This window comes from Canis lupus, chromosome 16 (genome assembly GCF_048164855.1).
Source record: "Canis lupus baileyi chromosome 16, mCanLup2.hap1, whole genome shotgun sequence".
Taxonomy (NCBI): domain Eukaryota; kingdom Metazoa; phylum Chordata; class Mammalia; order Carnivora; family Canidae; genus Canis; species Canis lupus.
Genome location: NC_132853.1, coordinates 12,578,005 through 12,604,456, shown reverse-complemented (window position 1 = coordinate 12,604,456; position 26,452 = coordinate 12,578,005). Strand labels below are relative to the sequence as shown.

The window sequence follows — 26,452 nt, the reverse complement described above, 5'->3', positions numbered from 1 at the left end:
CTGCAGCTGCATCACAGGGTGGGAAGGGGTTCATGTACACCTAGGTCATCCCCTTTATCTTGTAGGGGGAGGATGCCCAGTACCTGCACACAGCACCCACTGCCCACCCTCCAGGGCTGGGAACCACAGCCCTGGTATTTCCACCTCTTCCTGCTGTGGCCTCAGCCTAGCTCCTCCCTGCATCCTCCTGCTGCCTTGTCCCATAAAGTTGGCATGGTTTTGGGGCCCCTGTCCACCCTGCCCCACCCTGGAAAACCCCAGGACAGGATGTGCAACTCTGATGACTCCAGAGGGAGCAGCATTTGACAGGAGACTTGGGTTAGTGCCTGTGCCCTACCCACGCTGTCTCCTTGAGGTTCAAGGACAGTCCTTGGAGGGCCAGGTAGGGCAGACAGGACTGTGTCTCCTGCCTCAGGTGTGCCGTACCCCTCCACCTCCCAGCCTCCCCCCTGGGCTCAGGCCCTGGTCATGTGCTCCTGACCCCCCAATTAGCTACTGTACTGATGAGACCATCCTACATGGGGGAGCCACTGTGTGTGTGCTCAGTCCCTTTGCCGGGCAGGAGACGGGAAAGCCGAAGGGCTCACGGAGTCCCGTTGCATGCGCACCATTGATGGGTTAGGTGGGGGTGAGCGCTGTCTAGTGGCTCAGGCCTCAGGGGGCCAGGGTGGTGGGTGCCGCAGGGGAGGAGGCACAGGCTGTCTTGTCAGCACCGCCTTTGGCACGGAGTCAGAGAAGCCCAGCTCTGGGACTGGTGGCTGGCAGTGCAGGGCGCTGGCTGTCTGCCTAGCCCCCGCCCTAGGCGCGGGACTGGCCGTGGAACAGGAACTGCCGGCACTCGGCCGGAGATTTAATATTTGCAGGCGCGGCAGGGACGCACAGGCTCCACGGACGCACGGGCACCGGGCCCCTATCGCTGCCCCATGCGGAGCCCCTGCTTTGTCTCGCGGTGGCCGCCACCGATGCTGCTCCTGCTGCTGTCGCCGTGGCCAGTCTGGTCCCAGTGGTCCGCCACGGCCACCTCCTCGGGAACCCCCGGCCTCCCGCACTGCCCCGAGGCGTGCGCGTGCGCGCCTGGCGGCCAGGCCAACTGCTCGGGGCGCGCTCTGCCTGCCGTGCCCGCGGGCCTGAGCCGGGGCTTGCGCGCGCTGTTGTTAGACCATAACCGTGTGCGCGCGCTGCCGCCCGGCGCCTTCGCGGGCGCTGACACGCTGCTGCGCCTGGACCTGCGCGAGAATGGGCTGCGCTGGGTGCACGCGCGGGCCTTCTGGAGCTTGGGCGCCTTGCAGCAGCTCGACCTCAGCGCCAACCAGCTGGAAGCACTGGCGCCCGGCACCTTCTCGCCCCTGAGCGCACTGCGCTCCCTCTCGCTGGCCGGCAATCGGCTGGCGCGCCTAGAGTCAGCGGCGCTGGGCGTGCTCCCGCTGCTGAACGCGCTTGACCTGCGGGACAACGAGCTGGCGGCGCTGGCACCGGGCCTCCTGGCCGGCCTGCCCGCCCTGCACGCGCTGCACCTGCGAGGCAACCCCTGGGCCTGCGGCTGCGCGTTGCGCCCGCTCTGCTCCTGGCTGCGCAGGCACCCGAGGCCGGCGCCAGGTGAGCCCTGCGGGCAGGGTGGGCGGGCTGGGCCCCACCACCGCCGCCCCGCGGCCGCCACCTGACCCTGCAACCGTGTCCCACAGAGGCCGAGACGCTGCTCTGCGTGTTGCCAGGGCGCCTGACGCTCAGCCCCTTGACTGCCTTCTCGGACGCCGCCTTCAGCCACTGCGCGCAGCCGCTTGCTCCGAGGGACCTGGCCGTGGTCTACGCGCTCGGGCCAGTCTCCTTCCTCGCCAGCCTGGCCGCCTGCCTGGCGCTGGGCTCCATGCTCACCGCCTGCCGCACGCGGCGCCACTGCGCTACTGCCCTGGGCTGGCTGAAGGGCCCGCGGGACCCCGGCCCTGGGAGCCCCAACGCCTAGGCTCAGCCCTGAGCGGCCCTGGGCTGCTGTCCAGGCCTCCCCTCCTCCGTCCCCCGCCCTCCTTCACAGCCCCTGCAGGCGTCAACAACGACACAGAAATTTTCGCGACATTCCTTTAGACATCACCACTGCACACACCGGGTCAGGGGGCAGTGCGCGCCGGCCCCGGGCGGAGGGGCAGTGCGCAGCTGCGCACGGGCCGCATGGGGAAGGCACGCGCTCGACGCGGGAAGGGCTGGGCCTGTACAAATTGGCGGGCAGGGCTGAGGACAGTCCCGAGCCAGCGTGTGGGGAGGCCTATCATGGGCTGCAGGCTGGAGGAGACGAACAGCTGGCTTAGCCCTCGGGGAGATCGCGGGAGAAGGTTGGGGGCGGAGTGGGGAGGGGCCCCGGCGCGCTCCTGGGCGGCAGCTGCCGGCTGAGGGTCCGAGGCTGCCCTCCCGGAGGTGCAGGGCTGGCTGGACCGATGAGGTCAAGCGGAGAAGGGACGTGGAGGGTAAGAAAAGGAGAGGGATGGAGCCGAGGCTGCCAGAAGCAGGCACTGGAGAAGGGCTGACCCCGCCAGTTGGGGCCTTGCACCCCCACTAGGGCGCAAGTGGTGGCTGGGGAAGATGGGGCTTCAGTCTGCTCCAAGCCCCTCCGCCCTGGGGCCAGGTCAGCCCCCTCCCCCACTGCTTAGAGACCCCAGGGCCCTGCCTCTGCCGGAGTGCCCTGTGGCCCTGCCCAGCCAGCTCAGCTCTGGCCTGTCCTCAGCTGCTCTGGTCCGAGCCTCGGTCCAGCAGGGGCTGCCCGCCAGGCAGCAGGGCGGACAGACAGACGGGAGGCCCAGGGTGGGCAGTCTTGGGTGGGCGGGCTTCCCTCAGGCCTTCCCGAGCAGCAGGACCCATCAGTGTCCTTGGCCGGGCTAACTGGGCAGGTGGGCGCCTCCGGGGGCCTCACACCACGGTGCTGACCGAGGGATCTGAGAGGTTGAGCGTGCCCGTGATATCAGTGGGATGGTACTGCTGCAAAATAGAAATACACAGACAAGGCAGCCCGTTAGCCCCCATGCTCGGGGGCACGCGCAGGGCCGGGACGGGTGGACCGGCCAGCCGGCCGACCGGCGGGCGGGCGGGCACGGCCTGGGGGAGGCTGGGGGGCGCTCCTCCCCCTGACCCCGTCGTGCTCCGGGACTCTGCGTGGGCCGGGCCGCTGTCCCGTCCATCTGTCTGTCTGTCTGCGGGGGAGGGGGGCAGAGGAGGGCGGGCAGGGCGTCTCAGCTCTCCCTATGACGGGCACACATCTGCAGCTGGCCCTCCTCCCTCTCAATAGCGCGTCGCGGCAGCACTGTGTCTTTTTGGTTTTGCAAAGCGCCGCGTCCACCCCCGGTGCTCTATAAATAAGAACCAACAATCAATACCCGCTGGCCCCGCTGGCCGCCAGGGACCCCAGCCCTGAGCGCCCAGTGCTGCCCTGGCCCAGACCGGCCACAGGACAGGGGCAGAGGATCTTAGCAGCCGGATCGAACCCACCCCTCCCAACAGAGCCCCCCTCCCAGGCCTCCCTCCAAGCAGGCGCCCAGCCCGGAACAGGATGGGAACTGGGCTGCCCTCCCCCGCCCAGCCCCTCCAGCTGGCAGTACCCCCAGTCACCCCTACAGGGCAGGGACAGCCCCAGATGCCACACGGTGTCAGGGCTGGCCTGGGAGATGGTCCCTGGTGCCCACAGAGGCTCGGGCAAAGAGTCTTTTGGGAATGTGTCCCCAGAAAGGCACCTCAAAGGTCTCTGAGTTGCCCCTGGACCAGCTAAGGGGCATGAGGGTTTTCTCTGGGTGGGTGGATTGTGGGGGGATCAGGAGGCCCTCACAGAGCAATTTATCACTTGTGGAACTTCTGGCCTCCTCCCTAAAGCTCTGAGGGTCCCCTCTCCCCAGGCCTGCTGCACCACCCCTCCTCTCTGGTCTTAGATCTCCCCTAGAACCCCTGGGAGGGTCCCCTGTCCACTGTCTCTGGCCTGTGAGGCTCCAGGCCATGCTCCCCGCTCCCAGGCCCTCGCTCTTCACCCACCCCCAGGGCCACGCCCCTCCTGGGAAGTGGCCAGGCCGCACAGGCCCTCCTTGGGGCACAAGGATGGCTTCACTTTGGACTTGGGTTGTCCTGTGCCATGCCCTGTCTGTGTCCAGGAGATCCGCCCCCCCTCCAGTGTACTGAGTAGTGTGTGTGGGTAGGGAGGAGGTGCAAATCCCATTTCCAACTTGGAGCATAAGCCCTTGCAGGATGGAAGCCAAGCTGGCCTCTGGGCTGCAGGGATGCCAAGGGCAGTGCTAATGCTGGGCGGCCCCCTCCCCACCTTGGACCAGGGTGCCCCTAGTAAGGCTGGGTCCACATTAAGGGCTTTTAGTCCGAGTGTGCATATCTGGTGCGGTGACAAGCTGCCCAAGGCAGGAGACCTGTTCTGACGTCCTGTAGGGAGGGGCTGGAGGGTCAGGACCTGAGGTGTTGGTCCCCTCCCTGGACGCCTCTCCTTCCTGGGCCTCTGTGTGGGAGCCTCAGTGACTCCAGCTCTGCAGGCCATAGCTCGGCCTGGGGTGGGCTCCACCCCTTCTGCTGCCACCCAGTCCCCGCCTGACAGTCCCCTGTGGCTGGGGGCCTGTCCCAGTTTCAGGCCCCAGCCGTCCACCCAGATGGAGCCAGGCCCGGCCCCCAGCCCCGGCCCACACAGAGACCACATGGAAGGGATGCAACAGGCATGGCTCTGGTGAGACACGTGAGACAGGTGTCTGGGTGGCGGGGCTGGCGGCCAGACAGATGGGCGGATGGGACATCACAGCCACCCCTCCATGGATGTCGCAAGGGGGGAGAGAGAGCAGTGGGCTCCTCTGGGAGAGGCTGGAGAAACGGATGTAACAGAGAGGTGGTGTGGCCTCCTGACAGGTGAGGAGTCCAGGACAGATTGGTCTGGGCTCCCAGCGGCCCTGGGCTCAGAGGCTGACTGGCTGACCAACAACATGACACAGCTTCAAGATGGCGCATGGCGTCATGGCATGGGGGGCAGACCAACGCAGAGACACATGGGGAAAGAGGACCCAGTGAGAGCCAGTGGGAGAAAGGACCAAGAAAGGTCTAGAGAGAGAGTGAAGACCTCATGTGCTGGGCAAATAGAGATGAAGGCAGAAGGACCACAGCGGTCAGAGGTGGGGTGGATGGGATGGTGAGGGAGAGAGGGAGGGCACGCCTGATGCACGGGACACAGACACGGGGGCGGGGCGAGATAAGAGTCGGAGACGTGGGACTGGGCGTTCTTCCCCTTACCGTGTCTTTGGAGGACCTACGTCTCTTGAAGCTGGAAGCCAAGGTGGAGGTGATAGCCCTAAATGTGGCTTTCTTTTTAGGGTCGGGCTCTGCTCTACCACTCTTTCTATCCTAAAATGAATATGTATAAGTGATTAGACAGCTAAGGGTGGCGGCCACACCTGCCCTCGCCTGCTCCTCGGGGGCTGCTGCCCAGCCTGGCCGGCCACTCAGGCCCTCGCTCCTGCCTGCTTCCCTGTGCTGGACAGACAGACCAGCAGCCGAACATGTGCAGGCGGCCTCTATGCCTGCCTGGTCTTGGGCCTGACCTTGCTTTGCTGGGGCTGGGCTTGTGGGGGGGAGGGTCCCATCTGGCTCACTTCCTGGGGGTTCTGCCTGGCTCCCTGGCTCCTGGGTGACCCTGGATTACAGGGGTCCCAAGGAGGAGGGTCCCCCGAGCACTGGAGGAGTCGCCCCTCGGGTCCGGCCAGCCATTCTGTCCCCGGAGGGGACGCACCAAGATTCAGGAAGGGGCTGAGGGGCCAAAGGCAGGTGGCAAGATGAACTGGAGAGATAGATAGATGGAGGTGGCTTCCAGACCCTGGCCTGGGGTCTGACGGCCAGGATGGCCCTGTGCCAGCCAGTGAGAGCAGTGACCAGGTCCCAAGAGCAAGAGTAGGCAGATGAGAGGTGTGGGCGCTCCAGTAACCCGTCCCCCTGTGGCCCTCCCTCTCTGAACATCAGCCTCATCCCCGGACACAGACTCTGGGGAGGTGCCCAGAGAAAGAGAAGAGAAGACGGAAGCCAGAACTGGACCACGGGGCGTGAGCCCACAGGCCCGCACAGGCCCCACTGCCTGCCTATCCCGGGTGGGCTGTGGCTACCCCACGTGCAGCCTATCTCCTGCTGGCAGCACGTTCCCACAGACACGACCTGGGGTGCCAGGCAGGGCCAGCTGGCCCAATTCAGGCTGGAGTTAGGGAGCACAGGACACAGTAGGGCAGCAGGAGGGGGGCCCTGGAGGGTGCCGAGGAGAGGCAGGGGGCGGCGAGGGCAGAGTATGTCTTGGACTCACGTGCTACACCCAGATGAGTCCCTGTCTTACCCTGCCTCAGTTTGCCTTCCTATGGAATGGGCGCCGGCGGGCGACTCTGGAGACAGAGGGGCCAGGCAGAGGCTTGGAGCCAGGCTTTGCGGGGGGCAGCCACCTGCAGGTGGCCCCCCAGCAATGCTGCCCCTGGCCGTGGCTCCTAGCTCCAGTCCTGCCCACATGGGCTCCTGGGAGCCGGAGCCAGTGCTTCGGCCTGCGGGATGGAGGAGGGCCGGGGCCAGGCCGGGCCGTGGGCACCAGGCCTCGGAGGGTGGCCTGTCCTACCTGCAGATTCTTTCTCCACACGTTCACTGCCGCAAAGGCTAGCTGCATCTGCTTCCGGCGAGCGTCCTTGTGCCGCTTGTAGGCGATCTCGATGAAGATGAGGAAGATCCCAGCCACAATACCCCCGGCCACCAGCATGAAGACCCCTGTGGGCCAGCAGTCAGCACCTCAGCTAGCAGCTGGCCGGTCTGCAGGACCCTTGGGGAGTCCCCCCAGTGTCAGCAGGGTCATTGAGGGAAATGGGGAGACCGACCTGCCATGTTCTCAAAGGTGAGGGTGGCAGGGGCGTTGCTGCGAGAGTCACACTCCTGGTACCGCACCCACGTCTTGTCCAGGTCTTCCATGAAGCCATTCTCGTGGGACCTAGGAGGGAGTGGTAGGGTGGGTGGGGGCCGGGGTGGGTGGGGGCCGGGGTGGGGGGCCTGGCCCTCAGGGGCAACGGCTGTGTGCCTAGGTGGTAGGGTCTGGCTCTGGGGAGGGGTCTGGCTTGGTGGGAGCCTCTCGGAGAAAAGTGAAGGGCAGTAGGCCATGGGTGAGGCACTCACTTGAGGATGGACAGGGAGACGTTCTGTTTCCAGGGGCTGTCCTTGCGCATGCCAATACCAAAGCCTGAGCGGAAGAACAGCTCGCCGGTGGTCACTAGATCACACTTCTGTGAGGCCTCAAACTCCAGCACCGCCGAGTCCCAAATGAAGGCATGAAGCTTGCTGCGGGCAGGAGCACGGGTTATAGGCGCCCGGCACAATCAGGCAGCCCTCGCCTCTGCACCTTGCACGCCTTTGTCCTGCCCACCTGGAAATCTCACCTCTGTCTTCATCCCCTGATTCCCATCCAGCCTGAACACTCTCACTTTTCTGGTAGGGGTGCATGCTCCTTCCCCCACCCTACCGCAGTCCTCCCTCCCTCATCCCACACAGCTTGGATGGCTTCAGCCTCTCTGGGGTGTGCCCCCCCAACCTGTCCAGCGTGACCTGTCCCCCTCACTTGTCCCGCACGGCTTGGATAGCTTCGGCTGCACTCTCATAGTTATGCTTCTCCATGTGTCGGTACATGGTGCTCAGCTCCACCTGCCGCCGGAAGTAGATGTCCACTGAGCTCTGCTTCACAGTTGCATAGATGAACTTGTCGGAGGGATTCCTCAGCTGCAGGGTCAGAGGGCAGGGCTCACAGCTGCTCCCAGGCCCACCCAAGGCAGAGTTCCTCATGCTCCCTGCCCCCAGCCAGCCAGGCCTCACCCGTGGGTCGTTGATGCCTGTGATGCGCTCCTCAGGCCGGTCCAGCACCAGGAAGGCAGCCAGGTTGGCAGTGTAGGAGGCCACAATGATCATGGCAAACCCGGCCCACACCATGCCCAGGATGCGCGCTGAGAAGCTTCGGGGGGCGCCTGCGGGCAGAGGACGGTCAGCTCCTGGCAGGCAGGAAGGAGCTGAGTGAGCTGTGGCCTGGGTGTGGCCTCACCTTCCCCAATGCCTGAGTTGAGCAGGACGCCCCAGGAGAACCACATGGCTGAAGACAGGGTCAGCGCATCTTCCTCCTCTTCTTCACTGTTCACCTTGAATCGGCCAAAGGGGCTGCGGGGAGCAGAGGACTGGCGGGAGAGGGCGGCAGGGGCAGCCCTGCCTCACCCGTTTCCTGCTCTGCCCAGCCTGTGGGTGGAGGTGTCAGGCCCCCGGGGCCGCGCTCACCTGAAACGGTCCAGCAGGTACAGCATCACAGCCACCACGTGCACTGACAGCCCCACCAGCAGCCACAGCGTGCTCTGGAAAGGCTGCATGAACGAGTCCAGTGTGCTACGGGGGATCTCCTGGAGGGGGACAGGCGGTCAGTGCCTCTCGAGTTCACCTAGGACCCGCCCCACCCCCGCCAGGCCCTGCCCACCTTCTTGACCAGAATGGTCAGGCCCTGGTACTTGAAGGGCTTGGAGAACTCGATGTACTGTGCCCGCTCATTGTTGATGGTCAGCGGCGCCACGATCATGTCCGCCTGCCCGCTGAGCAGCTCGCCCATCATCCCGTTCCACTCCTTCTTATTGCTGTTGTTCACCTGTGGAGTGAGACAGCCGGAAGGGCGCCAACACCGTCAGCACCGCTCCCGCGTTAGGCTCCTACCCTAGCTCCGCTCTTGGGTTCCCGCCCACCCAGACCCTGCCCAGGCCCGCGGGCCCCACCCACATCAGGCCTTGCCGCAGCCCACTGACCGGTCCACATCAGATGCGCCCCAGTCCGCAGACCCGCCCACCCTGGTCCCGCCCCAGCCCGCGGCCCCGCCCACCCAGGCCCCACCCACAGAACCCGCCCACCGTGGCCCTACCCCTCTCCCCCCAGCCCGCGGCCCCGCCCACCCCAGGCCCGGTCCCTCGCAAGACCCCGTGCACCGGGACCGTCCCTCGCGGCACGCCGCCATCCACGCGTACCCGCTCCTGAGTGCCAAACTTGCCGTCAGCCACCAGGTGCACCTCGTAGGTGAAGTTCATGGTCCTCGCCAGCTTGATGAGCAGGTCGATGCAGAAGCCGTAGCAGCACTGTGGCACTGTGTGGCGTGCTAGGGAGGCAGATGGGCCCTGACCACCGAGCTCTGGCTGCCCGGCCCCGCCGCACCCACGTCCCCCGCGACCCACACTCACGGCTGCCCGGAGACGTGTCGTTGGGCCCGGTGCAGATCACTTTCTTGACCGGGTCCCCATTGACGGTGAACTCCTCCTTGCACGTACCATCGCTCAGCGTGGGCTTGACGTACACAAAAGGCTCTTGGTGGATGGTCACAATCTGGGGGCGCCGGGGAGAAGACCCAGCCTCAGCGCCCAGACCCCCTGGATGCCCTCCAAATCCAGCTGCTGTCCCTCTGCTCAGCTCCACGTGCTCCCTGGCCACCGTCCTCAGGAGGGTCCCCAGACTGCTCGGAAGCTGTGGCCTCCTGAGACACTGGGCGGTGCTCCTCTTGGCCACATGTCTTTGGGGACTTGGCTTAGGCATCACTTGCTCCGTCGGAGCCGGCTGGAATGTCCAGTCTGCCCAGCATCTTCTCTGATTGCTCAGGGATGAAAAACCCCCTGTCCTGCACAGAGCACACCTTGCCTCCCCTCCTTCCCCTCCACCCCCCGCTGCCCACCATGAGGACAGGGGCATGTGTGACATCCACTCCGAGTCTGCACAGGACCTGGGACCAAAGGGATCACCCTGGTCTCATCTCCTGGCCCGCAGTTTCCTTGGTAGTGGGCATTGGACTGCCTAGCTGTGCTCCCTTCCTCTCTCCTCCACGGGCGCTGTTCTCTCCCAAAGTGAGCCTCTCAACCCAGGCTTATGCTGCGGTTCTCTCCTCTCCCTGTCCTTCAGGAGCCCAGAGCCTGGGGATGAGGAGGACAGATATGGGACCGGCGGGGGGGCGGGGGTGGGGGCTGAACGAAACGCAAAGTACCGAACAGGGGCCCCAGAGGAGGTGGTGGTGGAGTTGGGGCTGTGGAGTAGGCCAGGGGTCAGTTTGAGAGGTACTGTCTGCTGGCCCACCAGGGTGGGTGGCTCTGCAGGGAGAGGGTGACTCTGCAGGGGCTGGCTGGCCAGTCTCTGCAAGGACAGCATTTTGACCTTTTCTCCCTGGAGCAGTGGAGCATTGGCAGGAGATTATTGCTTTTCAAACTTTCATCATGTTTTTCTTTTTAAAAATGCTTTTCGGGGATCCCTGGGTGGCGCAGCGGTTTAGCGACTGCCTTTGGCCCAGGGCACGATCCTGGAGACCTGGGATCAAATCCCACATCGGGCTCCCGGTGCATGGAGCCTGCTTCTCCCTCTGCCTGTGTCTCTGCCTCTCTCTCTCTCTCTCTCTCTATCATAAATAAATAAAAATTAAAAAAAAATTTAAGATCTTAGCCCAGTGCTAGTATGGGTCAGCATATGGAGGGACTCTCACGAGAGGAGCCTGGGAGGGGCCAGGGATGAGCACAAAGGAGCAGGAAGGGAAGTTGTGAGGGGAATAGCCAGCCAAGGAGGGGCTCCCAGGGGCCTAGGGAGAGACCTGAACAGGGAACAGCCTGCAATGGGGAATGCCCAGGCAGTAGGAGACAGGACACAGCAGGAGGCTGTGAAGACGGGATGGGGGTGGCTAGGACCACCCAGAGGAGTGATGATGAGTGTGGATGTGGCATCTCAAGAACCAGGACTCAGGGCAGAGAGTGCTGAGGCTAAAGTCCACAGAATAGCCACCTAGCAGTCCCTCTGTCCCCTATCAGCTCATCCCCAGGTGAGTCCCATCCCTAGGTCTCAGTGGAGTTGGGTCAGAAGAGGCACTAGAGAGATCCCATGGGATGGAGGGCCGGCAGCTTCCTCTCATCTCTCCACCTGCTCTCCCTGCTTCCTCTGTGGTGCCAGCTGTGGGCTACAGCACCCAGGTGCTGGTCCATTCCCCACTTCCTTTGGTCACTCTCATTGGCTTCACTGTCCCCTCCTCTGGGTCTGAAGAGCTGGATGGAGTGTCTGGGGTGTCAGTGCTGGCCCAGGGGGTAGGCTCCCCACCTTCAGCCTGGTGGACATCTGGTACCCTCGGGGCTTCTCTGTCTCTCCACCCGGCCAGATGATCTTCCTGTCGTTAGGGATCACCTGGGGGTGGGAGTATGAGATGGAGGGTGGCCACGCAGGGGTCTTGGCCCCAGGACCCTAAGGCCCCAGCCCCCACCCCCTCATGACCCCCACCTACATGGGTGCCATTGTAGATGCCCACTTGCACCAGCTTGCGGTTCTGCAAGTTCATGATGCTGTAGTTAGCAAACTTCCGGTCCCCATCCTCGTTGAACTCCACGCGGCCTGTCACCCCGTCTGCATACTTGGAAGACATCAGCACTCTGGAGAGGGCAGTGTGGGCAGATTTATCAGAGATGCTCCCTCTCCCTGGTTCTGAGCCCGAGCGCCGCCTTCTGCCTCAGTCGCAGAAAGGAAAGATTAGCAGACATCACACCCTCGTGCTGGGAATCTGATGGACGGTGTGACTGCCTGCCAGCGCCAGATGGAGAGCACAGCTATGGTAGCTCAGAAACTCCTGAGCACCAGACCCTATTGGGGGCTCTCTGTGGTTTGAGACAGTATAACCTCCCAGTAGCCATCCTTGCTTTACAAATGAGGAGGAATAAGCCCAGGTGGGGTGCAGTTGTCTCTTCACCAGTAAGAGGTGGAAGGAGAGTTAAGTCCTATCTTGTGTGTGTGCACATGTAGTGTGCCCATGGGGCTATATGTGTGAGCACATGTGATCTTTGTGTGGCTGCACCTCCTTGCACATATTTGTGGCACATGTGTGTGGTACATGCTTGTCTGAGTCTGAGCACATACACTGCATAGATCTGCAATTGCGTGTGTACTCTTGTTGTGGGCACCATAACTGTGTTCTGCACATGCTACTAAGGGGCGGAGGGGGGTCTTGGTGATGTGCTGAATGGCAGAGTGTCCAGAGTGCTGTGAGTTAGTGCCACTGTGGCTATCCACATGGGCATCTGGCCAACCCTGGCTCTTTACAGGCTTGGGTTCCATCCTTGAGGGCTTCTTTGTCTGATCTGCTGGATGCCTGGATGCCCCCGTCCCCATCTGCAGCAAGAGTCTCCTCCAAAGGGTTGTCAGCTACCAGCAGGGGGTGGGTCTCAGCATTGGCCACAGTGTTAAAAGGTGAGCTCAGGAGCAGTGGAAGCAGCCACAGCTTCACTGACATTTAAGGCGTTAATGTCAGTGTTGGAAGTGGGTGATTAGCACAGGGGGGTGGAAGTGATAACGGAAGAGAGATGGGGGAAGAGGAGGGAAGTCAGGCAGATGACTGCATCTGTAGGGCGTAGGCCGCAGGCTGTCCTGGACCACCTGCTCAAGAGGAGTATGCCCATCTCCTGAGAGGCCCCGCCTACCTCTGCAAGAGAGCCCGCCCACCCACATCTAGAAGAGAGCCCCGCCCACCCCTGCCCACCTCTTGAAGAGTGGCCCTGTCTTCCAGATGTTGGTGTTGCCCACGCAGCCCCGGGGCGGGTCGGTGATGTTCTCCTTCTCCAGGAGTTCGTGCACGGCCTGGGCCACCACGCCCACGGCATCGCTGATGTGGGCTGATTCGTTCTTGCCATTGATGAGCTGTAGTCCGATGATGCCTGGGGCAAGTGTGGTGGGCTTAGAGTCTGCAGGGACCCCCTGCCCAAGGGACCTGAAGAGGCCCAGCACTCACCATCCGGGGCGTAGCGCAGAGCGTTCCCGGAGATCTCTCGCTCCCCCACCAGCCAAACGTACCCAGAGCCCGTCATATTCAGCATCGCAGCTGCACGGTACACGGTGGCAGCATCGTCCTCGCTGTAGAGCAGAGGGGGGTGACAGGCCAGGACTCTAGCCTTGCCCCACCGGACCTACGGCTGCTCCCAGTTCACAGATTCTCCTCTGGCGTGTGGGCCTGCTCTCCCCTGGCCTCTCCCCCAGCCCCTCCCTCGGCTGGAAAGAGGCCTAGGGACACTACAGAGGTGACAGGTCCAGCACCACTGCTACCTTCAGCCCTTCCTAGGTCTAGTGATGGTGCAGAGGGATGGGTACCAGCTTGCATCACGAGCCCCCACCTGGGCCAGGAGACACCCTTTCCCCCAACAGAGGTGAGGGGCTGGAGGGTATGGGGTAAAGGGGCCCAGATCCCCAGAGCTTTCAGGCCTCTCTTGCTGGCCCCCTGCCTTGGTGAGCAGAGTCAAGGTGCCCCAGATGGTGACAGATCACTGTTGATTGCTGGCTTGCTCACAGGTGCTCAGAACTGCTCTGAGTGCTTCCCATGGACTCTCTCATTTAACTATCACAGTATCCCTACGCAGCCCATATCGGTACCATCCCTGTGGCAGGAGGAAAGCCAGAACACAGAGGGGATGGTAATCTGCAGAGTTGGGTCTGTGTCTGGACAGTACCCCAGAGCCTGTGCTCCTGTGACCTCCTGGTAACCCTCACATGCTCTGGTTCTCCATACCCACACATGCAAGACAAAGGTCCAGGGACTGTCCTGGTTGGTCAGATGTTGGTGGGACCCCGCACCTGGGAACTGCCCTCAGCATCACAGCCAAGACCACTGGAGAGAGACGAGGGTTGCTGCTCCCACTCTGGAGTCTTCCCAGCAGCTGTGAGCATCTTGCCACCCAGGGCTAGGGCCATGACAGGACACAGCGTAGGCTTTGCCTTGGAGGGGCATATGATCCTGAGCTCTTGGGGTGTCCTTACCGGTGAGCCCCTGTGTACCTGGTCCTCTAGGGCTTCTCATCGAGACAAGGACCCTGGGCCTGTGGGGCTGTGGACGCCACTGGGGAGCCTCCCCCTGCTCCCACATTCCCTTCTCTGCCAGCCTGACCTGGCCCCAGGTAGGCCTAGACCATAGCTGGCATTTTGCTTCTCTAACGCATGGGCAGCATGGTATAGAGGGGTTGGACACATTGTCTGAGTGTTATTTTCACAATGACTGACTCTGGAAACTGAGGTGGCTCTAGGTCTGCCCCCAGTTTTCTCAAGGATTAGCCAATGAGGAAATGCAAACCTTCAGTGTTTGCTCTACATCACATGCTACTGTCAGGTGTAAGCAATACACAGAGAGGTGATCCGGGCAGCACCACACCCTTGACCAAAAGAAAGGGTCCAGCCAGGACCGCCAGCAGAGCCAGCACTGTGTCTGTAGGGGACCAAGGTCCCCACTGAACCTGGCCGAGAAGCCTGTCTGCGTGACCTAGTTCAGGTCTGTGATGTTTGGCTGAGTGGGAGGAGCACACTGTGCTTGTCTCTATGTAAATCAGAATCACTAGTAAAAAAGTTGGGGGCAAAACCCTGATCGATCCATCAAACTGTTTTAGGAAAGTAAGCGGTTCTAGAAAAGACCATCTCCAGAAGATAAGAATGACATTTGGGGGGTTCCCTGGGTGGCTCAGGGGTTTGGCACCTGCTTTCGGCCCAGGGCGTGATCCTGGAGTCCCGGGATCGAGTCCCACATCGGGCTCCTGCATGGAACCTGCTTCTGCCTCTGCCTATGTCCCTGCTTCTCTCTCTCTCTCTCTCTCTCTGTCTCTCATGAATAAATAAATAAAATCTTAAAAAAAAAAGACATTTGAGAAATAACCTCTCTGCACTCTGTAGAAAATTGCTCAAAAATTAAGACTGGCTTAATGAGGTCTCTCCACAAAATGCTCTCAACAGAGACACCTGGGGGGCTCAGTCAGTTGAGCATCTGCATTCAGCTCAGGTCATGATCTCGGGGTCCTGGGATTGAGCCTCACATCAGGCCCCCTGCTCAGTGGGGGAGTCTACTTCTCCCTCTGCCTCTGTCCACTCATGTGCAGTCTCTCAAATAAAAATTTTTTTAAAAATATTTTATTTATTTATTCATGAGAGACACAGAGGCAGAGACACAGGCAGAGAGAGAAGCAGGCTCCATGCAGGGAGCCCAATGCAGGACTCGATCCAGGACCCCGTGATCACGCCCTGGGCCGAAGGCAGACGCTCAACCACTGAGCCTCCCAGGTGTCCCTAAATAAATAAAATCATTAAAAAAAAATGCTCTTAACAGCCCTCGTGAAGGAGGAGCCAGGGTGTTGGGTGGAAGTAGCAGGGTCCGGACAACATGTATACTGGTCCCTTGTCAGTCTGGCCCCTGGGGACCTGGGCGTGAGGGGCAGCCGGTGGCCTCTGTGGCGGGACTCTGGCGTCTCTGCTCCAAGCCCTGCATGTGAGGGGAAGGGGTCCCCAGTCTTACAGTCCAGGGAGGGGCCTTATGTAGACCTGATGGCTGTGTGGCCATGTGAGTGCTAGACCTTCCTGGCAGTGTGTATAAACACGGGTGTGGGTAGATGCATGCATATAGTGTGTGCCATGCTATGGTGTGTGTACATATATGTGGGTATATACATGCCCTGTGCATACTGGTGTGGAGGACATTATGTGTGGTGTGTATGCACATGTATATAGCCATGCAGATGTTCGTATATATAAGTGTGTGTGGTATATGCTGTATTGTGCCTCTATGTGCATGTACCATGTGTGTGTGAATGTTTCGTGTGCATGCATGTGTGGTACAACATGTGCATGCGTGTGCTGTGTGGCATGTATATGGTGTGCACACATGCATGTGGGTGTATGCATATGGTTGTGCATGCACACATGTGCATGTCTATATAGCATGTGTGCAATGCATGTTCATGTGTGTGTACACGTGGTGGTGTGTGCACCCTTGGCATATGTTGTGCATGGTGTGTACACAGTGTTTGTATGTGTGTGTGTGAACACGTGGTGTGTATGAGTGGTATGAGCATGCTGTGCGCCTGTGGGCATGTGTGCACAGGTTTAGGTGTGTGTGCATGCGTGTGTGTGGTGTGCACGTGTGCATACATGTGCTGTGACACAGCGTGTGTGCAGCTGTTGGATGTGACCACATGCCCTGCCCTGAGCTCACCTCTTCCATGGAGCCATGTGTGCCCCTCTTGTCCTGGATACTGAGCCACACCCAGCCCGTGCCCGGGACCTTGGTGGCCAGAGAGCAGCCCTGTCTGTGGGCCCGGGCTGTGCTGGGTGTGCTGGGTGTGCTGGGTGTGTTGGGGCTCCGTGGACCTGATCTACCTGTGCTTCACTTCTTGGCCTGTGTCCTGGGGCCACCATGATGGCCACACACAGGCTGAGCAGGGCTGGTTTGCCATGACCTCAGGCCCACTGGAAACAGTGCCTGCTGTTGGACATCTATGCTTCAGCATAAGGAGTTCCTTGACCTCTTCTGTCCTGGTTGAAGGGACCGTCTGCTTGCTAGCTGACTGTCCATTTGCCCATCTGTCTGTTGGTCCAGCCACCCATCCATCCTTTAATACCATCACATCCCCTGAGCCTCTTCAAGCCCTATGACGAATGAGGGGCAGGTAAGCCAGTTGGGAAATCAGACAGGAGGGTCTGGTGGGACTCTCTGGAAGAGGCTTGCTCTGGGAGGGACCAGGTGGCCCCTTGACCTCACCCGGGCCTTAGCCCTTTCTCCTAGTCGCCTCCCCAAAGTGCCCAGGGATGGCTGGTTGGCCTGGGCCAGTGACCAGAGACCCTGAGCCAGGTCACCTGCTGTAAAATAGGCTGGACCCTGGGCCTCTTCCTTCTAGTTCCTCCCTGCAGCACCCACCCTCTGTGGGGAGAGCGGGGCTCCCTGCCTCCCAGTCCAAGGAGCCTTGCTGGGCCCTGCCCTCCCCAGCTCCAAGACAGGGGGCATCTGGCTCTGTATCTGAGGTTTGCTGACTAAAAAAACAGATGCCTGCCCTGTGACTCAGAGTATGGCTTCCCCTGTGTGGCCCGCTGGACAGCAGCCTTTGGGGAAGCCTCCCGTGGGCAGGACGACCGCTCGTGCCTCTGTCCACTCTGCTGGGGCCCACAGTGCTTCCAGGGAAGGGCAGAGAGGGGCTGTGTCCACGTGGGCCCTCCTGGCTACTCCGTGGGGCAGGGCTCTTCCTTTTCCTAGAGCCCAAGAGGCCTGCACTTTCCCTTCCTGGGGGACCTCAGGTAGGGAGGCTGTTACTGTGGCCTCATCGCCAAGGTCAGGGTGGGTCGGGCCCTGGCCAGCGGCAGCCTGGTGTCCACAGGTCCCTAACTGGCTCCCTTCTCGAGCTGCCCACTGCAGCTGCTGCAATCCCTCTTCTGTCCTCAGACTCCGGCTCTCTGCCTGCTGTGGCCTTCTCACTGGGCTCACCTGCACACCCACACATCACTTCCCTGGGCTTTTCCTCTGAGCCTGGCTCCCAGAGTCCTGTGTCATATCTATCACCTCAGGCCATGTTTGCCCTCCTTAGGGCAGGGACCTCTCCACCTCCCACCGCAGAGCAAGCAGCAACAGGTGACTGGAAGGGGGAGGGATAGACAGGTAAAGGGGGTTGCATCGGCCAGTGGCCAGGTGTACCGTCATGGGAGGGGCGGGGGGCTCTCCTCGGCAATAGCACGTTTTGGAAGCCTCAAGTCTGATTCAGAGTAACGGTGCCCCTGCCCAGGTGCAACCCTGGGGAAGTAGGGGGAGGGGTCGAGCCCAGCCTCACCTGGCAGAGAGGATGATGACCCGGGCCTCCAGCTCTCGTGCCTCCATCAGCAGGGCCGTCACATTCTTGGTTCCCGGGTCAAACTGCAGCACCTTCTCAGCCTGTGGTGTGAGCAGAGGTGTCAGCAGGGGGCCAGGGTAGGGGACACAGCGCCTCGGGGGCGAGAGTTGGGCTGCAGCTGCTAGGAACCCAGAGGCAGCTTAGCTAGGGCTGCCTCAGCCTGCACCTGCCACCTGCACTGTGCACCTGCCTGGCTGGTTCCTGCCTGGCCTGGCCTGGCCTCACTCGCTGTCCTCTCTTCGGCCTCCTTGCTCTCCTGTGCTCGCTCCATCTCTCTCCTGCCCTCACTTTTGCACTGAGCATGCAAGCTGAAGTGGGCTGAGACTCAGAAGGATGCGTGCAGCGGACAGGAAACAGAAGAGTTTTGGAATGCAACCGGGAGCAGAGATGGGGCCGACCTTTCCAAAACCACGGGAGATCCTCTCAAGCCTGACCCTGCAGGCCCCTGCAGGAGCAGTCGGACCGGGCAGGCGGCCAGCCGGGCGGGCAGGCTCCCTCCTGGGTTCCACGAGGAAACCCTGGGGGTCCCAGAGGTTCACATGCACTTCCCGGAGAGCAGCTCCTCCTGCGGCCGTGCCTGCTTCTGGGGTGCAGGCCGAGGCTGAGGCCGCTGGGCGGGCCGCGGACACCCCCGAGGCCCGTCCTGCCCTCTCCTGCCTGCGGTTGCCTGCCTCACAACCTCACTCTCCTCAAGGCTCAGGCCTGCGGCGCAGCCCGGCTGGGCCACAGCGGCCCTAGTGGCCGAGGCGCCGGAGGCCAGGGCTCCCTAGTCGGTGGGTGGCGTGCACGTCCATGCATATATACCTTGGGTCCGCGCTTGTGGTCATAGGACAGTTGGTCGAGGTTTTCATAGTTCCTTTTTTTACTCTGATGAATAATGTGCACAGAGAAAATATGCAGACACAGAAGAAGATTATAAACGGTTGAAAATGACGGCGCTAAAGCAACCACACCACCTCCTCGGCACGTCTGCAGACGGGCACATACCTGGAGCTCGCAAACACCAAGCCCGAGCGGGGCTGGGGGCCGGGGCGGTGCTGGGGACGAGGGGGCATGGGGGCCACTGGGGCTCCCAGCCATGGAGCTGTGCTCTTGGAAATGGTCACACATGGGACAAAGGGTGGCCCTGTCTGTGTCCATGCCAAACGTGTCCCTTTGGGGTCCCATCTGCCTCCCCCACCCCTGCCATGCACCTGCTCTGTGGTCCCAGCAAGGGCCACCCCACCCCAGGCAGTCCTGCGTGGGGAGGGTGAGCAGCCCCTCCCTCGAGCCCTGTCCCCTCTGTCCCTCCCCTCCTGGCATCCTCCCCTTTGCCTCCCTTAGAGGCCTGGGTGCCTGTTCTCACTGACGGGTGTGTGTACAACCATCGACTCACGTGTGCATTGGAGAGCGAGTGTGAGGACTATGTGTGTGCATGCACAGGGGTGGTGTGCAGCTGTGGGGTGTCTGCGTGTGTGTGTGTGAGTGCACATGGTGAGTGTGCCCAGGGGCCACATGTCCAGGTATGATCTTTGTCTGTGGCGGGACATGTGATGTGTGAGGGAACTGTCTTAGGAGTGACTGCATGTCACTGTGAACGTGGGTGCCCGTGGCTGGGTGTGCAGGGACATGGCTGGCAAGCGTGTGAGCGGGTGTGTGCAGCCACTGGTGGGCATGCCAGGGGGTAACCAGCCTGCCAGGCACTGGGGGCTACTGTCTGGGGAGGAGTGGGGCCCACGGCGCTGGTGGTCAGCCCTCCCTCTCAGACCCAGCCGATCTCCCACAGCAGGCCCCCCCAGGACACTCTGAGTCTGCCCTCTGGCTTCACCCACCCCAGCCATGCCCTCTATCCCTTCAGGGGCCTGTGAGGGGCCTGGGGGTGGCACTAGGTTTGTTGAAGCCGGCTCTGACTTCCCGGACAGAACATGCTCCCTGCCACCCCGCCGGTCTGGCCTCCCGGCCGCCCCAGCCTAGGCCTCCCCCACTGTCTGCGCAGTTTGGCCTCCACCCTGACTCAGGGGCAGTGGCTCAGGTGTTGAGCACCCAGGGCCCCGGGCTGGGTGATGATGGGAGCCTGGGCCTCCTCCAGCTGGCAGTTGGGGTGGACAAGGAAGGAGATGGGGGTCCCCTGGACCCCCAGACATTGCCACTGTGCCTCTCTGCTGCGACCAGCACCAGGCCGGGCTGGGGCCGTGGCTCTGTGTATCTAGAGCCAGGCAAGTCCTGGGTCTCTTGGGGGAGTCCAGAGCCCAGCCCCAGGGAGAGGGTGAGGGGGCGGCCACGGGGCTCACCACGGGGGAGTGGGAGGGGTGGCCGACAGGGTGGGCGTGGGCTCCCGGAAGGACAACCGGACAACCGGCAGCCGAGGTGGGAAGGGGGTGGGAAGAGGGGGGAGGGGCGGAAGGCGAGGCGGGGCTTGGCCTGGGGAGGGTGTGGTCCCAGCCGGGAGGGTGCGGGTTCTCTGTAGGGGGGCAGGCCCTGGGTAGGGGGCGTGGGGCCTGGCTGGGGGCGGGACTGAGAGGGGAGGGGAAGGGAGGGGAGAGGGGAGGGGAGGGGAGGGGAGGGGAGGGGAGGGGAGGGGTGTTTGCGGAGCTCCAGGTGGTCCTGCCCTCGCCCCGCAGGGACTGACACGAAGGAGATTTCGACTAATGGCAAAGCGAGTGAAATGAGCCGAGAACAGGCCGGGGCGGGCGCTCGCCAGACGGAGAGGTGCTGACCATGCACGATGGAAAGAAAGGGTGTTCACACACGGGCCACAGACACAGCGGCGGCAGCGCCGGCTCCCGCTCGGCTCCTCGGCTGCGCGGCGCCTCCTGCTCCTCCCGCCTGCGGCCCGGGCCTCACCTTGGATTCCCGCTCCTCCAGCAGCGTCTCCAGGCGCTTCTGCGCGGCCCTGCCCTCGTGGTCGTCGCTGACCAGGAGGATGATGTGGTTCCAGCTGTACACGCGCATCATCTCGAACCAGACGCTCGACTGGTGGGAGTAGGGCGGCACCGTGCGCAGGAAGCTCAGGTGTATGCTCTGCGGGAACACGGCGGCGGGGCTGAGGGGCGTCGCCGGACAGAGGCCCCGGGCCCCAGCTGGCCGGCACCCCGGAGACAGGGCAGACCCCAGGGCGGAGGACAGCGCACTCTCTCACTGCGGGGCACACTTGCCAGACGCGGGGACCCCATCCCACTGCGGGCCACGTCCTCTGATCTCAGAAACAGAAGCTGGAAGCTGGGGGTCTGCCCAGCAGCACTCTGACCATGCCAGGTCCTAGGGTGTGCTCCCTGTACCCCCCCCCCCCCCCCCCGCCCGCCGTAGCCACTTCCTGTTCCTGGACAGCTTGGGCTCTGGAAGGTTCTCATTGACATGCGGCATCTCAAGGATCCCCACCCCGGCTTCATGCAGGCTCCTTCCCCAATCTATCTAAGTGTAGTGTTTGTCAGAAGTTTTTATTTGGGGCTACCTAGCCCCCAAGTCCAGAGGTCGTTGCTTGCTGGCCCTGCCTTCTTTCCCACATGTAAGCATAAAGGGCTTGGGAAGGGCATGGCAGAACACGCGTGGAGCAGGCTCCTCAGTCCAGCTTCCCCGTGTCCACCGGGGAGCACTTGTCCCTTTGGTGGTTGGTGTCCCTGCACAGCCATGCTGCTGTCACGGTCCCCCAGGATGCCCACGTTATGTTTTTACCTGCTCCCTCTTTGTGGCCTGAGGGGCGGCGCCTTGGAGGCTGAGGGCAAGAATGCTCCTCTGTCCCTCATCCACCTGCCACTGGGGCTGCAAGGTGGTTGTGGTTGGGGTCTTAGATCGGCTCTGACCCAGGCCTTCCTGGTCCGCTGTTGGGCACAGGTTGACAGTGGCCTGGGACCATGAGGGGGGCTAGGGTGGAGTCACAAGGTTTGGCCACTAGGTTTGGCCTCACGTTAGACCGGGGAGCCGGACCACAACCTGGGTGTGGGCTGGGGTTTGGACACCTCCTCCGGGCACTCCCCTGGGTAGCCCACGCCTGGCACCCACACCTGGCGCCCACACCTTCCATTTGCATCTGAGTGCCAGAGAGCTAAGGAGGTTGGAGGGCTCAGGAAAAGATCCCCAACCTCCTCCCTCCTGCCCCCGCCCCCCCCCCCCACCGCTGAGGGCTGAGTACATCTGAACAGTTTGGGTGCTTCAGCTGCAAGCTGGGCTGTCAGAGCCACAGAAAGGGGTTGCTGCTCCAGCCTCCAAGTGCCTTCCTCCCGTGGGGCCTCCTGGAGAAACTGGCTCTGGTCTCACTTTCCCCTCGCCCTGGACAGACCCACTGCTAACCTCCCCAAGACAGCCTGGCCCTGGCTGGGATGACCTCTGTGCCTTAGGCAGCTTTATGTGGACCTGTAGGCTCCTAGCCAGGAGAGGAGGTGGGGCCTGGGAAGCCCCCCTCTGACCCCTCCTGATTTGTCTGCAGGTAGCCCAAGGTCTGGAGGAAGGTGGGGAGCAGGCCACGGGGGTCTCCCAGCGTCTAGGCGGCTCACTGCATCCCCAGCTGAGGAGTCCTCCCAGAATTGTGGGCATACGCCCTGGGAGAGCTGCGTGGCCTAGAGTGAGTTCCCACCTCATGAGATGCCAACTTGGAGATCTCTTGGCTCCTCCGGCTGCTGCTCCAGGACTGGATGGCTCAGCTGGACCCTGCTTCCCACCCGGGGGCCACAGGGGATCTACATGCTGCTGAGTGGTGCTGCTTACAGCCCCGGGGCCTGCAGACCCCAGGCCAGCCCCTCCTGCCACGAGCTGCCGCCTCTGTTACCCTGTGTGCATGCACACATTGCTTTCACCTGTGCCCCGCAGTGGGAAGGGCTGGGAGCCACAACCTCATGGCTGCCTGCCGCATCTCTTCCAGGTTTTTACTCCCATGGTAGCCCCCCTCCGGCTCCCCAGATCCACCTGCCTGTCCCTTCTCCAGGCCCATGGGGACCTTTGCTATTTCCAAGGGCTTGTTTTGGTGCCTGTCACCTGCTAGTGGGACATCTGCCAGACTGAGTGTGTGTGTGTGTGTGAACATGTCTGTGTCTGTGAATGCAACACTGTGCTTGGTGTGAGTGTGCATAAAAGTGCATGAGTGGGGATGCTTGGGTGGCTCAGTGGTTGAACGTATGCCTTCAGCTCAGGGTGTGACCCTGGGGTCCTGGGATTGAGCCCCGCATTGGGCTGCCTGCATGGAGCCTGCTCCTTCCTCTGCCTGTGTCTCTGCCTTTCTCTGTGTCTCTCATGAATAAATAAATAACATCCTAAAAAAAAATAAAAGAGCACATGAGTTTTCCTGGGAATGTGTTTGAGCGTGTGCACACGAATTTGGTGTGAATGTTTGAGTTGGTACTTGTGAGTCTGTGAGTCTGAGTTTGCATGCCAGGAGACTGTGTATTGGTGTGCATGGGCATGCATATCAGTGAGTTTGTGTGTGGGTATGAGTGTGCAAACATGCATGGATGCGTGAGCTCACGTCTTACCCTGCTGCTCCTTGAGCCCAGAGCCTGTGGTCTGAGCATCTCTGTGCCCCTGCCCTCCTCCCTTTCCCCAGGGCAGCTGCCAGTGGCCCTGGGCTGCAGGACTCAGCCGCTGGGTCTGAACACAGGAACAGAGCCAGCTGGGCCCCCATTGAGTGGTCAGGCTTACCTTGTCTGAGTAGATGGACATACGGGTGGTGAGCCCCAGGACGGGGATGCGGTAGAAGCCAGCTGTGTAGGAGACGGGGGTGGGAGTGAAGTGGTCGTTGGGGGTAGGTGGGTGGCTAACTAGGATGGCGTAGACCTGTGGACACAGGGGACAGGGTCAGCTCAAGTGGGGAGTGAAGGTGGGGTGGGCACTGCACTGGAGCTGGCTGCCCAGAAGCAGCGGAGGCTGAACTCAGCAGGCCAGGGGTGGGGATGCAGCCCAAGGGTTACACACCCCCAGTCAAGGGGACGAGACCCTAAAACCACCCTCAGAGTATTAAAAAATATATAGGAGTGAGTCAGAGGCAGAGCAAGACTCCAGGAGGCAGACAGGACATATGGGGGATGACAGCCGCTTCCCCGCACTTTCCCTGCCCTGGTACTCCCTTCACCCCCTGGTCCTGGAGGGACTATCCTGAGTGTGTACTGAGACCCCAAAAGGGAGGACCAAGGACTGTTCTTGTGATGTCCCAGGAGGTACACACCACCCCTAGCATGGGCTAGTGGAGTGGTGGGTCCTGCGTCATGCTGACGAGCATACCCACGCCACCCACCATCCCTCCTGGGTGTGGAGGCCAGTGCTCCAGGGACTGCAAGCCACTCGGAGAGGTCTGCATGTAACCCCACAGGTTGAGCTTTACAGGAGGAGCCAGGCTGGGAGCCCTGGAGCCCTGTCCTTTTGCACGTGTCTTCCAGGGGCTGGCTGAGCTCAGCCCAGTTTGAACAAGACCCAGTCCTGACTAGAAGTTCCAATCACATCCTCAAGGACGGGAAGGGAAGTGCTGGGAGGGGGCAGCCTAGCCTTCCTGCCCTACCACGGCCCCTGTGGGCAGGTCTGAAGCCAGTACTCAGTCCTCCAAGGCAGGGGAATGGTGGTGGCAGGGAGCAAATGGCTTGGCAATTCCCTGCCACCCTCACGTTAGAAGGACCTGCATCTGTCCCAACTCTGCTTTCCATTCTCTGAACAACCATTTCCTGGAAATGGCACAGGGGTGGCATGCTCCAGCCCCACACTGTAGGGATGATGGCTGCCATGCTAGCACCACATTTGCCCATAGGATGTGCTCGGTGAGTGGCAGCTGCTGATGTCATCTTTGCTCCTGGCATTGGCTCTTCTCTGAAGGAACAATGCTCACGGACAGCATAACTGTGAGTTGGAGCAGGGGTCCCCAGAAAGCACCCTACCTGGACTCTCTAACTCCACTTTTTTATGTCTCTCCCTCATCCCAGATAGGACACATGACCCATGTTGTCCTGTCTATAGTGCTCAGGGCTGGGAGCATGGAGGTGGCTTGTGAGGCTGAGAGTCCCAGAGGTCCAGCCTCTGCTGTTGGAGCTGTTTGCACTCGCCGTCCCCTCCAGTCTGCACCCAAAAGTGCCCAGTCTGTGTATGCATGAGTGTCTGACCATGCAGGTGTTGACAAGTGGGTGCTGGAATGTGCATGGGTATGAATGTATGCCCCGAAATGTCCACATGTACATGTGTGTGTGTGTGTGTGATTGAGTCTGTATGTGACAGCACCTGTGTTTGCATGTGCACCTGGGTATGCCAAGAAGTGTGTGGCACATGAGCATGTGTGTCCATGGGTAGGCATGTGTGTCAGGCAGGTGTGTGTGAGTGAGCATGTGCAACTGATTGTGTAATGGTGATGCATGAGTGTGTCCTGGTATAAGTCCAGGCCTCTCTGTGCATAAACACAGATGTGAATGCATGCCCCTGTGAGTGTGCATGTCCTCAGGCGTGGAGTGTCTGTCAGGTGAGCGAGGATGAGCATCATTTGGCCCAGCGTTGGCCCTGATTCTTACATAAAAGGCTGCATTGCAGTGATCCCGTGGGTTCATTGGAATTCCGCAGGCAGCACGGCCCGGGGCGGACAGCTCTGACAGGCAAAATCCCTGGAGTCATGTGTTCCCCCGCAGCGCTGGCTTTCAGTGACTCCCACGCTGCGCCCTGACACCTCCCACGGCACAGTCCCCATTCCTACCCCACAGAACACCCTGCTTCAACACCTGGGGCATTCCCATCTCAGAGGAACCAATGGATGGGGGAAGGGGAGGGGGGAAGCAGAGACAAAGATGGCCCCAGGTCCCATCCTGTTTAAAGGCCTGCACAGAGTGCACGCGTGCAGCTGGGACAGTACCTCTGCCTGTACGCCTTGGCTACCCACCTCTCACCATGATATGAAACAAACCACGACATGAAACAAACCACGACATGCTTGCCCCACATCTGTGCACATTGGTCGGGACCTGAAGCCCTGGAGCCTTGTGAGGACTGACCAGGGTGGCAGGTGACCAGTGGGGGGGGGGGGGAGCAAGATGTGGCAAGAACTGGGGTTTGGCTGCTAGTGAGACCAGAATTTTCCAGAATGAGCTAGCTCACTTAGGGGTCCTCTCTTAGGAGGGCTAGGAAAGGATGAGATGAAACTGGGACACTAGGAGGGATGGAGGGTGGAGGAGGGAGGATGGTGGGGAGGTAGCAGGGGGAGGGGCAAGAGCTGCTGCACAGTGAGAGCCCTGGTGGGGTGTGGTGGGCACCTGGCTGGAGATGAGGTCCTCGCACACCGACAGGGCCATCTGGATGGCGTTGGGCTTGTGGGTGACCGACGTGGCGTTGAGTTGGATCTTCCAGGAGCCGTGCCGCTTGTTGGCCTGGTTCACGGCCTCACGGAACATCTGCTCGTGCTTCCGCGTGCTCAGCACAGCTCCGATGTTGACAATCTTGGGGTCGCAGGCGGCGCGGGCAAAAGAGCAGGAGAAAAGCAGGGCGAGTGTCAGCAGGCGCATGGTGCTCATGGGCTCCAGGCAGAGCCCTAGCTCTGGGCAGCTCGAATGCCAGGCCCTCGGTGCATCCCCAGCGGGGTGTCCCGGCCGTCCTGCGCGTCCCCGCTCCCGCGGGCTGGGGACGCCACGTCTTCCCCTGGAGCCGTAGTGCGGGACGCTGCGCGGGAGGGAGGAGGGCACCGAGCCCCAGGCGGCGGGCGGGCGCGCGTGGATCCCTCGCTCGGCTGGCGCTGTCCGCGGTGCTGAAGCGGGTCCCGGCGCCGCTCCAGGCGCCGCGTACCTACCGGACGCGGCGGACGCGGCTTCTGCGCCGCCTTCCCTGGTCCTGGTCCCGACGCTGCGACG

At 61.7% G+C, this 26,452-nt stretch overlaps 2 protein-coding genes across 9 annotated transcripts; one reads left to right on the top strand and one right to left on the bottom strand.

Moving 5' to 3' along the window:
- Positions 1–16: 16 nt before the first annotated feature.
- On the top strand, positions 17–2,070 carry LRRC26 (leucine rich repeat containing 26). The gene is made up of 2 exons (XM_072778844.1): positions 17–1,596; positions 1,683–2,070. Exons 1-2 carry the CDS (start codon positions 924–926, stop codon positions 1,958–1,960), a joined length of 951 nt encoding a protein of 316 aa, XP_072634945.1. The 5' UTR covers positions 17–923; the 3' UTR covers positions 1,961–2,070.
- GRIN1 (glutamate ionotropic receptor NMDA type subunit 1) lies at positions 2,060–26,452 on the bottom strand. 8 transcript variants are annotated; one of them, XM_072778835.1, is made up of 21 exons: positions 25,862–26,451; positions 23,286–23,420; positions 20,502–20,678; positions 18,483–18,545; positions 17,619–17,719; positions 12,785–12,906; positions 12,536–12,710; positions 11,291–11,435; positions 11,110–11,193; positions 9,228–9,369; positions 9,018–9,145; positions 8,483–8,647; positions 8,290–8,408; positions 8,063–8,175; positions 7,840–7,988; positions 7,589–7,746; positions 7,150–7,311; positions 6,858–6,967; positions 6,605–6,750; positions 5,251–5,361; positions 2,060–2,964 (listed from the first exon to the last, which is right to left on the bottom strand). In XM_072778835.1, the coding sequence occupies exons 1-21, from the start codon at positions 26,117–26,119 to the stop codon at positions 2,896–2,898; spliced, it is 2,832 nt and encodes a 943-aa protein (XP_072634936.1). In that variant the 5' UTR covers positions 26,120–26,451; the 3' UTR covers positions 2,060–2,895. The 8 variants fall into 8 exon arrangements, with proteins under 8 accessions (XP_072634936.1, XP_072634940.1, XP_072634938.1 ...); XM_072778834.1 differs by lacking the exon at positions 2,060–2,964 and adding an exon at positions 2,978–3,332; XM_072778839.1 differs by lacking the exon at positions 5,251–5,361 and having other exon boundaries at positions 25,862–26,450.